This window comes from Conger conger, chromosome 8 (assembly GCF_963514075.1).
Source record: "Conger conger chromosome 8, fConCon1.1, whole genome shotgun sequence".
Classification (NCBI taxonomy): domain Eukaryota; kingdom Metazoa; phylum Chordata; class Actinopteri; order Anguilliformes; family Congridae; genus Conger; species Conger conger.
The window spans coordinates 25737397-25750426 of record NC_083767.1 but is presented as its reverse complement, the minus strand read 5'-3'; the positions used below and the strand labels follow the sequence as shown (position 1 = coordinate 25750426).

The following is a 13030-nucleotide window of genomic DNA, read 5'->3' as shown; positions in this document are numbered from 1 at the left end:
CTATTTAAAAAAAGGAAGTTGCTGGTTTGCGGTTTTCGGAAATCTGGAAATTTAAAAAAATCTGGTTGCTCGTTTGCATGGAAATGTGACAAGCTACCAGTTTTTCCACATTTAAGGCTTGTCTACTATTGTTCAAGGACACTAGCTTGCACTTTAATTCCACAGTTGATTTAGGTATTCAACTACCAGCCAAAAAATCCTATCCCAGTTGTCTGGGCTTGTTTTGATGGCGAGGTCCCTTATTTGTTTCGAGACAGCTGCCAATAACACTCAAACTGAACTTGTCATACACTTCAAGTGTCATTCCCCATTGTCATTGTTCCCTGAAAACCCATCTTGTGGTGTTTTTCGTTTCATGTCGTTTGAAAGCGGTTTTAACTTCCAATCCATCAACATGTTACAATCATGTAGCCTATGCCGCTGTTTTAAGAGAGGTCAGCCATTGGTGGAAAAAGTAATGTTGGACAGCCAGAAGGTCGGATTTTATCTTCCCAATCTTAGCTGTAGTCTGTTCCTTCTCAACCTGCGCTGTAATGATCTTGCGCAATCGTATATTTATATATAGAAACTTTATCACAGCTAAGGGAATGCTGGCAACGCTGGTTAGGTCGCTTTCCCTCAAAAGGAACTGAAAATTAAACTGCTATAGGTACAATGGGATAGGCAAATTGTATATACAATAACTCATGTAAAACCTCATAGAAACAAGAAGGTTTTCAAATGTTGTATCTATTCCAAAAGGATCATTTTCAGAACAGATAATTTCATGGATTGAGCTTGCATTTTCAAGTTGTGCAAGTCAGCCATTGAAGAAATGGATGAAGAGTAGGTTAGGCTATAGTAGCCAACTATAGTTCAACTAATGAGCTGTAAATGTGATAGTTGCCCTCTCAATGGGACGCTTTTGCCCGGCTGTTCTCGATATATTTTTTATATTTTGTCTCCATTAAGTATTCTTTGAAATAAAGCTATGACATATGATAATTAGCCCACAGAAATATGTAGCAAAATATTTAAATGGATCTGTAAACCAATAGGCTCCTCTCAGTTGTTTAACACGTTTCAGTTTGTCCATATTTAGATTTGTTTTTAACAATGAAACCTATTAACACCTATTATTGTTGCGTTATCATTTGCTTTAGTCTGTCTTTGAATTCTTCATTACCAAATGGTTCATTTTGGTGGTCATGTGTCCCATTATTCATCAATTAACAACTTGTTCACCACAGGTTTTAATTTTATCAGTTAAATAATTGTGTTACCTCTTTTTATGTTTGCAATAAAGCATAACATGAACATACAGCATATCAAGGTTAGAAACCACTGGACTGTGTTCTGCATGATCTGAAACCTCACTTTGACCCTCCCACAAGTTCCCAAGACCGTAAACCCAAAACCCCAAAAATATCCAATGAGTGGTTTCGGATGGGTGGATGGGTCCTCAAATTGTGTCCGGGATTCTATTTGAAGCCAGGCCTCGGATAATAGCCGGGGGCGTGGTCGATTCGGACAAATAAAGGCCGGGGTAATATTGCCTACCAGTAGGGCCATCAGTCCATGAGCACTAGAAGACATTGTTTCGATTTAACTCAATGAAACAAAAGAGCTCTTCTTAATATTTTATATTGTTGGTTGGTTTAATACTGTTGCCAATGAAAAGTTGTTGTCCTACACCATGGGTCTCCAACACATTGCTCTCAAGCTACCAGTCGCTTGCCGCCCCCTTCTGAGTAGCTTGCCAAAGCCTGAAGCAGTATACATTTAAACACAATTGTTGCCACGAGGCATTCCAGCCTACAAATTTAATAAAAAGTAAATCAGGCAAAATAAAAAATTAACTCAATTTAGGCTACTTGGCTACGCAATAAACAGACAGGGGAAAATCCCAACACTCTTTCAACTACATAAAGCTTAACTGTGAACGATCAAATACCCCCCAGATTTAAGTGCCCATCAGTCCCAACATTTAGCAATAGAATCAAATAGTCCAAAAGTAAATTGAATCCCAAACCAAAGCGAAAATCTTTTGATAGCCTACTATGCTTTTGATAGTACGCTGCTCCAAACGAAACGTATGTCTCACAATAAAACGCACTTTAGGAAAAAAGAATAAGAATAAAATTCTACAACAGAGGCCTAATAAGAAATAAAGGCCTGCCTCGAATACAAGCCTGCCCAAAATAAAGGCCTGTGCTTTGTGCAGTAAATAAAAGACCCCGGCCACAATTTGAGGATTTACGGTAGTTAATTGCGCTGCTGCAGGAGATGGGTGTTCAAAGTTCGCAAAATGGCTTTGATGATTTACGTAGTTGACAGGTCTGTGAAGATTCATGCTAAATCTAAAGAGCATGCCAGTGTAATTGAGCAGGTTGGGAAATGTGCGAATTGAGCATTTAATTGATGAAGGTGCCAGTATCCAATTGGCAAAGCATAACGAAGCTGTGCAATTCTCAGGAATTGATGAAATTTCATTCTTAGGTCGTCAAGCGCTGGCATTTTGGGGGCATAAAGAGAATGAAAGTTCAGATAACAGGAGGAACTGAAACTTAACTAGAGAGAGCTGACTGAAGATCGATCCCACTACGAAGACGTTCTGGCTGGTCATTTCAGGTCGTCTACCATGTTCTCTGGAATGTCCAAGACCATACAAAATGGTTTGAGCAATTACAGGTATGAGATAAGGAGTGAAGCGGTCTTGGCTCCTTTTTTGCATAGCATATACACGAGACTACTACCTACATTTATTGCCCAGCTCAGCTGTCTGTAATTCTGCGTGATGTTGAATAATTCACGTTCCATTGGATTCTTCGATGTGTCATGTCACAACCCGATCTAGGGTCAGGCTGTGACAGGGTAAATGATATGGAGATGGAGTGTAGAAAGGTGGGTGGGAACAAAACGAACACTGCAGACCACCGAGTAACTCCAGTCCTGTCTGCCTAAACAAATCTAAATACACCTTGACTAGTTACTTCAGAGGCTTACCACGCTCAAAGTGTCATGAAGCCAACCCCAACAGAGAGCAAGTCTCCTCCCAGGATCACCTTAAAAAACACCATAAAGGACAGCGTCCCGTTGGAAGGATGCAATCCAGCTGTAGACACTCACTATACGGTGTGCAGAGGGGCAAATCAACATCACAGTCAGGGTGGGTGAACAGGGTCGAGCACGAGTGAGGCACTGGGTTGAACAGATCAAAAAGGGCTGGGAAGGAATCAGGAGTAGGGATGCAAGAGTCAAAATCCAATCAGCAAACAGTTCAAACTGGGCTAAGCAAAAGTCAAAAACAAACGAGGCAATGGTCATACACAATATCATACACAAGTCAAATCACAAATCAAAATCCAAAGCCACACAAAAAGGGGTTGCAGAGCTTGTCTATCGGTAGGATTGGCGGCCTTTTCAAACAAATGACCAGGTAGCGGAAATGACCAATTCTGTGGCAAATTTGGATCTGGAGATGGCTGGTTACGACTACAGGCAGAAACTTGGTCAAACATAAATAAACAACAGATTAAATTATGGTTTTGTGTATCTATTGAATATGCACATTTAAAATCCGCATACCGTAAATCCTCAAATTGTGGCCGGGGTCTTTTATTTACTTAGGCTGCACAAAGCACAGGCCTTTATTTGGAGCAGGCTTGTATTCGAGGCAGGCCTTTATTTCTTATTAGGCTTCTGTTGTAGAATTTTATTCTTAGAAATAAAGTAAAAAGCTACACTTAAAGTGGGCCAACACTGTTCAACACTTCCTGTAACCGTTCAGAAATCAATTAGTGTAGGCCAGGGGGTCTCCAACCCTGGTCCTGGAGAGCTACTGGGTCTGCTGGTTTTTGTTTTCACCTTAAAATCAGCACCTGTTGAGACCCAGGTAACCAGGTGAGGTGAGTTAATTAATTAAATTAGAGCAGTTGATTATAGTTAATTGCAGGGTAAGAACGAAAACCAGCAGACCCAGTAGCTCTCCAGGACCAGGGTTGGAGACCACTGGTGTAGGCTAATCAAGAACACCGTTTGGTAAGTCATAGTGTCAGTCTTAACAGACTTAGTTTATTGAAAATATTCTCAAACACAATAAATCACATGCAAGTCCAGAATCCATAAAATAACAACTTGCCAGACACGCCTTCATGAACAATAACAAATTAGCGTAGATAACAGCAAGTTAAGGATCTTTTTTTCCTAAAGTGCGTTTTATTGTGAGACATGCGTTTCGTTTGGAGCAGCATGCCGGTAGGCTATCAAAAGATTTTTGCTTTGCTTTGGGATTTTATTTACTTTTGGACTGTTCTATTGCTAAATGTTGGGACTGATGGGCACTGAAATCTGGGGGGTATTTGATGGTTCGCTGTTAAGTTTTATGTAGTTGAAAGAGTGTCAGGATTTCCACCCGTCTGTTTATTGCGAGCCAAGGCAAACGCTTTCATTCATTCATTGAAAGTGCGCTGTGCTGTAAATACATTATTACATACTTTACATACATTATACCTTATTGCGTAGCCAAGTAGCCTAAATTGAGTTAAATTTTAATTTTGCCTGATTTACTTTTTATTCAATTCGGCCGGCCTTTATTTGTCTGACTCGACCACGCCCCCGGCTATTATCCGAGGCCCGGCTTCAAATAGAATCCTGGACACAATTTGAGGATTTACGGTAGGTAGATAGTGATATGTCAATCTGACTTAATAAATGTGATGAGTACATGACTACTTGTAATTCTATTTATTTTTTCTTATCCTTTAAAAGGTACAATAGGTCATTTTGGACTTTTCACGGTCAAGAGAGGAATCACAGCAACAAACACCTTCAAACCACAACACTGTTTATCCCTCCCTTCTTCTCTGTAAATGCGCTTACGTTGAAACGCCAATGGTGGTGGCAATTAGAACTAATTTCAACCAATGATCTTGAAGTATTGTACAGTTATACAATGTTTTGGTACAGAGTGTCGGGTCGTCAACTGTATATTTAGAAACCTGAATTTATGGACTATAAACACAGGCAGAGGGTGAGTCAAGCCTTTTTCAATGATAGGAACTGATTTACAATGTTTAATGGGCTGCCTATAGCTGGCTGTGTGATGTGGTCAGTTGTGTGACCTCAAAATGGCCTAGGTCAATAGATAAATCACAGACAGGAGTTTGATGGTGATGGTGGGTTGCTTCACCAAAAATACTGGACAGCAGCTGGGTCTTAAAGCGATGCATCCCGTTAAAGCCCCATTTTGCCATCCCTACTAGGAGTGACTCTCCAAGAACCCTTGCGTTTCTAATGGCTGCGTTTACTCTGTGTGTCTTCAACAGAAACAACTGCGAAACATGGAAAGCTTTCAAACTAAATAGCTAGGAAATTTACATAAATCCTACTTTAGAAGTTGACGATGTGGGATCAGCCAAGCTTAATTTTCCATTTCTTATGGCGGGGCCCTCGTTCTTTGGGGAATGTATACACATGTATACATTCATGTTTTGATAAATTCTGGATTTATATTTCGTATTAATTTCAGCCTGCCTCATTTAAAGCTAGCCAAGCCTCAGGAAGACACCCCAGGCTGCAGTGCTTATTTTGGGCCATGATGGGCACAGACCCCGCATGTAGCCGCATGCTAGCCAGCTAGGGTGAACTAACTCTACATTTGGCAAGCTGAAGTGAATACCACACTTCATTGAATTGCATCACAACACAGCGGGTACTGTTGATATTTGTAAAGGTAAACGGGATTTGCAGACAGGAATTCAACTGTAATTTCCATTTACCAATGCAGATGTCAATAAAACAACCAAAAATGATAATCTCCCATATTGCCACTTTAACTCCTGTTCTGTTCAATTTTCTGATTTACATGTGTTAATTATTATTATTTATTTTTTTATAGAAAACTGAAACCTGATTCTGACCCAAACACCACAGGGTAAGGTGAGCTGCATTTCGACTGGGTATTGCAAGAGAAAATTTCAGTACCGGCTATATGTAATGGTGCTACCTTTTACCACCCTGAAGAGCAGTTATTTCCTCATAACTGACTCATAGGGTGGTAAAGGGTATTATAGGTGTTCATAGGGTATTATCCTGCATACAGTCCCCTCCAAAAGCATCGGAACAGCAAGGCCAATTCCCTTGTTTTTGCAATACACAGAATAAATTTGGGGTTGAGATAAAGAGACAAGAGTTCAGAATTTCAGCTTTTGTTTCCTGGTATTTACACCTAGATGTGTTAAAACTACTTTGAATATAGCACCTTTGGTGTCAGACCACCCAATTTTTAGGTGTGAAAAATACTGTCTATTCCAGTACATTAAGTAAATGAAAGTAAATAACACTTCATATTTGGTAGCATATCCCTTGCTTGCAATAACTGCATCAAGCATCAATTATAGCATTCTTCTTTTGTGATGCAATTCCAGGCGTTTATTGCAGCCTCTTCCAGGTGTGCTTGTTTCGGGGGTTTTAACCTTCAATCTCCTTCTTCAGGAGGTGAAATACATGCTCAATAAGGTTCAGGTCTGGTGATTCACTTGGGCAATCTAAAACCTTCCACATTTTCTCCCTAATGAAGTCCTTTGGCAGTGTGTTTTGGGTCATTGTCTTGCTGCATGATGGAAGTTCCACACAATTAGTTGATTAGTACGCATTTCTCCTTAAGTTGGCAGACAGAAAGTTTTTGCAGACTTCTGAATTTATCCTTCTGCTACCATCATGATTTACATCATCAATAAAGATTAGTGAGCCCACTTCAGAAGCAGCCATGCAAGCCAAAGCCATGACACTTCCTCCACCGTGCTTCATAGATGAGCTTGTATGTGCATAGCTCTTCTCTCATCACTTTAGCATTTCCATCACTTTGGGAGTTAATCTTGGTCTCATCAGTCCATAAAACATTGTTCCAGACATTTTGTGGCAAATCTCTGTATTTCTTCAGTTTGCTTGCTTGTACGACTGTAGCTTGTGGATTGAATGTAAACAGTGTATTGTAATATTTCGTGCAACATTTGTGCAATGATGTATTGCTTTGTTCATTTTTATGTGGCTACAGCATAGTGGAAAGTTACGTTCAGTATGCCGGTAGTTTCACATGACAACGATTAAACAAGGATCTTCTGTGAACCTTAAGAAACGACATAACGTTACGATAAGCCATAAGTTAACTAACAGCTTCTGAAATTATTTGATAATTGTAATATTGTAGCATTCAATTCCCTATGGCGTTTGCATTTTAAACCCCTTGAAATGGCCAGATTGCTTGCTCGAACTACTGAAGCTAGTCGATTGCAGAACCGCAATAATACGCCTGGTGATGAACATCCATTTATTTTAAACTGAGCTTACAATTTCACCTTCAGAAAAAAATATTGGTTATCAGTTATCAATTTTTTACCCGTTTACAATTCAGTTTCGGTTAACCGTTTAACCATTCACACTGCTAATGGTTACCAACAAAAAGGTTACTGTTCTAATATTATTATAATTATTATATACTATTCAAGAAAATCTAAATATAGGCTATCATTAATTTGGCGAAAATGTGGCTTTGTTACGCATTTGTAAAGTGAAGAGTGTTAGTTCACCGAAGAAATGCAGGCTGACACGTCTGCAATCAAATTTCATTCAGCCATATAATTAGAGAAGAGAAAAGAGAATAAAGTTCAAGATCCAAAACATGCATTATCACCTATAAGGTGAGGGGGTATTTACTGTTAGTGTCATCACAACAGTGATATGGTTAGGAACGAGGCCCTTTGCTAAAACATTACTTTGAGCAAACATCAACAAAATGTGTCAATTTGTACAATCGAGCACATCAACAACGTATCACTTGTTAGAAAAGTGCACCATTCATCAAAACTATAAACCCAACATACAGTTAGCCCACTAGAAAGCAAAGTGATAAACAAAACAACATGACATTACACACTAACATTTGCCAGATGGCCTAAAGGATGAAATGCAATCATTTTGTTCCCTTTCGGGGCTGATGCCTCTGCAATCGAATTTTGTTTGGCCATATAATTAGAGAAGAGAAAAGAGAAAAGTTCTAGATCCAAAACATTTATTATTGGGTATAGGGTATTAATTAAACAATAATGAACAGAATCACAGTGCAAGTTCATATAGCCTAACAGGCTAAATAACAAAATAAGCTAAACTTAAGTGCAGCAGCACAAAATAATTGTTAAAATGAAAAAACAAATAATTTCAATGAAAGGCAAATGAGAAGCCGAGATGTGCTCTTCAAAATGAACTAAAATAACAAAAAGCAAAAGGTATCTTGGGCTATATCTCAAGATAAAATATTCTATAACTATTCTACTGTAGGTCTTTTGCAAAAAAACACTAGCATATCCACTTTCTCTGGTTTAAGAAGAGATCAGGTCAGGCTTACAACGTTGCCAGCTTTGCTAAATACACACTCTGATGGAGTACACACACAGGTATTTCCTGGAGACCCATTGGCATTCCACCACAGAAGTGGGTCTTGCAAACATAAGCAAACCGTTTGAATGTGTTTGTTGCAATCAAATTTAATAAAAGATAACCTCAACATCGCCAAAGAAAGATTCACTAGCTCACCATCGGCAAAACAAAATATTACGTAAAGGATATCAACTAATGTTAGCTCGCAAAATAATGGCAAGCAATTTATAGAAATCTGACGCTGTATTCCAGACATCAGTGCCATGAAATTGAATGGAGTATGGCTGGCCCATCCCATTTTTAACTGAAGCATACAGACATCAGTATTCTGTTTTACAGCACTGCAAATTAGCTTTGGAACACATCAGCTGGCATGTCTCTCTGCAGCCAGTCCCACAAAATGGCAGTGGCCGATGTCTTTTCTTTTCGTATCACATTTTCCATTAAGTCAACCGGTTTAATCATTTGATACACTGATATTCTCTGCAAACTACATAGAACAGTTGTTCCTGCCTCTTTCCTGCCTGTTTTACGGACTTCACGGCTCACTATATGTAGTTTGCAGAGAATATCAGTGTACCAAATTATTTCAGCCTCTCGGGGCCTTCTGTGTCCAAGTATCTGTGTCTAAGTATATGCCTCTGCGCATGAGGCACCGTCTGTTGTTCTGCGGTGCGATCACAATGAGTAAAAGTTTGATCATTTTCTCCTCTCCCACTTATGTGTTGGAAGTCATTTTACTGCCGAAGTTAAAATGCGTGGTTCCATTACACTCCCATGGTTATCTTTCTGACAATGTAAAGGCTGTATCTTTATGTTCCAGGTCGGTTATGATAACCGGACTATTTACATGAATTAGTAATGCATTGCATAGTAGTGCATGTTGCGCGCTTTGACATTTGTTGGATATTTCAGCTGAGAAAAAATTATACACACCTGTTCGATCAGTTCTCGTTAACAAGGTTATCCAAAATGAATGACCACGCAATTGACACATCCCAGCCAAGCAGAATGCCAGATTTGCCCTTGGTGGTCGGTTATTTTTCTGTGCCATGGTATAAGGTATGTTAATTGTCACTATGCAGCTATGTGATGATGCTGAGCAATAGCAAAAGATACCACCTGCAGTCCAAATTCACTATTTATTTAGTAAACTATTTAGTGCACTATATGGACATTCACTAGCATGGAGAGTTTGGACTGCCAAAATTAAACAAATAGCCCAATACATAATTAATTTAAATAATTTAAACCACAATGAATTAAATCCAGATTTCACGAATTAAAAACCAGATTAATTAATCTTATTACACTATTTAATTAATGAATTGTCCCAATCTTGTGTACAAGACTTATCTATCAGCAGTTAACAGTTGAATGCTTGTCCTGTAAAACCAAGAAGCATTATAGCTAGCTTACGATCATTTCTTCCAGTTTAAATCTGAATCCTGAACCAGTGTCTGTAAATGGTGTTTCCCATTATAAATGAGCTGGCTATATGGTGTTTTGTCAGCAATTAAAGCTCTGATTTCTTTGTGCTTACTGTGTTTCTTATCAGGTTCATATCTATAGCTACAAGTGTAAGAGATTGAATGCACTTTGCGTTAAAGGTACAATGGGTAAGAGTTTTGACTCATCCTCTGCCTGTGTTTAAAGCCTGTAAATTCGGGTTTCAAAATATAGCTTTGGAAAAAAATATCCAACAATAATATCTTTATTATATGGATGAAAAGCTGAATGTCTTTTGGGCATTTCCACACATTTTGACGATGAGTTGTTTTTCAGAACGAGAGCTTTGTTTGACACCTGCAGCAGTCTCCATCTGCACCTGCTCTATCGCCAAATTTGGCGGTACACTGACATTAAATCCCTTCCAACACACCAGATCGATCGACAGACAGACAGATTGTGTGTTCAAAGATGCTTTTCTGCATACCACTGTTGTAGTACGTAGTTATTTGCATTACTGTTACCTTCCTGTCAGCTTTGACCAGTTGGGCCATTCTCCTCTGACGTCTCATTAACAAGGCGTTTCTGTCTGCAGTACGGCTGCTCACTGGATTTTTTTAGTTTTTTGCACCATTCTTTGCAAACTCTAGAGACTAGTGTGCGTGAAAATCCCAGGAGAGCAGCAATTTAGGAGATACTGAAACAACCGTGTTAACTGCAGCTGAGTTCGTACAGAAAACAAAGACATGAAACAATTTGGAATCACTGTATATGAAGTTGATTAAAATGACACAAATGTCAGAGTATGGCACAGTCACCAGTTTTCCTCATTTTGCCCTCAGATCCCAGAGGATTAAATGTTTGTGCCCTTGCTCAACGCCATTTTTACTCAACTTTGGTTAAACACTGATGGGAAAGATGCTGCTTCAAATGAAACCGCAGTAGCTACCACTGATGGTAATTAATGTAAAGCCACGGTGTTCCGAACACCAAGTAGCTCACCATGTTCCGAAAAGTGCAACTTTCATGATGAATAATTTAAAAAAATGACTTCCAGGTCAACTTTGGGGGAGACAACGAACCGTGCAGTCTTTATACGGCGGTGTTCGGACCATTGTGAGCCAAGACGGGCTTCCGAACACAGAGACGTGCTGTTATTTGTCCTTTGCTCTATACTTATTGGTCCAATTCACATCAAAGTGTTTTAGTATCTGAGATGGTCAATAGGGTACTATAAACCACATTCCTTAGGAGAAAAACTAGCATTAAACTTACAAGGGACGCTTCCCCGTGTTCTCTTCGTTACCATAAACAACATTAGGTAAACATTTCTGGAACCTAGTTTTAATGGTCAAGTGAAATTGTTCCACGACTTGTTTGAATTTAAAGCAATGTTTTGACTAAAACAACGCAAAACTAGAATTTGACACACCGTTGAGCTATCAAGTGTGCATATGTAGCCCACGTAGCTACAATTCATTAACGTGAAATGTAGCCATGTGTTTTTTCCCCATCGTAATTGTCTTGTTCAGTTCAAAGCGTCCAGGCAATATGAAAACGAAGTAGGCCACTAAATGTAAAACGGATCCGTTGCTCTACAGCTTCACATCGAAAGCATTAGTCAAAGTAAAAGAGCACCGAACAAATTCGCGTTTGAAAACACCCTCACACAGGCCTGTGTCTTAACTGTTGGCGGTTGTTATAGCATACTATAAATGCAATACGTTTTGATTGTGAAAACTTAGATCACCCTAACCTACCACTGCAAGGTTATTTGCTAATGCTACTGCACGAGGATCTAACATTCCTTCGATTTTTTTGTTTTGTTTTAACCCATATGTTTTTAATGCAGTTTCTTTTAGAAGCAAAATATGTAGGCTATCACGGTACTGAGTAGCCAACTCACCAGATTTTTCGACGAGCTCCCGTACATCCTTCTTCTCTGGAAGTCCAGAGTATCCCAAGCCGCGGCATTCTAGAATCGTTTTCAGCTTCTTGAAGCTCAGTGTTACTGGATCAACCAGCTGAGTGGCAAAGATACCAGTTTCATACCACACAATTGCTTCAAAAAACCTGGCTAAAACGAACAACACCAAGAAATATAGCAGCAAAAAAAAGAGTTTCAACCACATCTTCCCTTTCCAATCGGAATGAATATTTTACAATCGTCTGTGATATCCGGGTACGACTTGGCAACTTTGCATTGGATGAGTCTAACAGTCTCCTAATTATTCGATTTCCATTCGCGATACAACGATTCGCCTATCGTATCTAGAGCAGGCAAACGGCCAGCTAGCTAGAAATGACAAAACCGAACGCTTATCGGTTACAAAAATGCCAGTAATTTCCGATGATCGCAAGTGCAAGGCCTTAAGGCCAAATGTACTGTCTCTGGGTGTCCACCATTTTCAGAAGTTGTTTCTGTTGGATGGATGCCTTAAAGAAAATACAACCGCGCTATTTTTCCGTTCACCTTCTTCACAGCCTAATGAATTAGCGACCACTATTACTCCTGGAATGCATGCCTCAGTGTCTACTGATTGTTGTAACTTTTTAATCGGCTATGAATTGGAAGATTATTGCCGATGTTGGAGTGCCTTGCGTGGCAGATCAGCTGGCACACATAACAAAGTGACGTATTTTCCTTCTTCTGCAGCATAGAGCGTACATAGAGACTGGAGAGAGTGGGAGGGTCCAGGCAGTGAACCACCCGGAAGAATGTATAATGAGAGCAAGAATATAATAGAACATTTTGACGAATATATTATTTCAAAATGATAGAAAGGCTATCTAACTGTCAAGCTAAGTAATAGCCTAATGCAGCACTGCTAGTTTATTAGCTTGGCCAAGTATAAATCAAAGCGTAAAATCAAAGCGTAAAAGTAATTGATACGCCAATGCTATATGAACTGGTTATTGATATAATTAACAGCATTATACGATTGCAGATTAGTTTTAGCTACGTAGCTGACTGTATTCACAGCATATTAGCTTGTAAGCAAAAATAACGATAACTGGTCAAAGGTGGCTACGAATGCATTTAAATATTTCACTATGTCGAATGCCTATTTCATAATATTAGCGATATACACTAGGGATGTGACAAATCATGCATTTTTGTAACCGTTACCAACCCATTTTTAAAAAATGGTTAACCGATACTGGT

At 39.2% G+C, this 13030-nt stretch overlaps 1 protein-coding gene across 1 annotated transcript in view; it reads right to left on the bottom strand.

Moving 5' to 3' along the window:
• Positions 1-12481, bottom strand: part of rnf103 (ring finger protein 103) — a 43916-nt gene extending 31435 nt beyond the window's left edge. The window contains exon 1 of the mRNA XM_061253096.1: positions 11771-12481. Within this exon, the coding sequence (XP_061109080.1) occupies positions 11771-11996 (226 nt within the window). The 5' untranslated portion in view covers positions 11997-12481. The remainder of the gene's footprint in view (positions 1-11770) is intronic.
• Between the last annotated feature and the right edge of the window lie 549 nt (positions 12482-13030).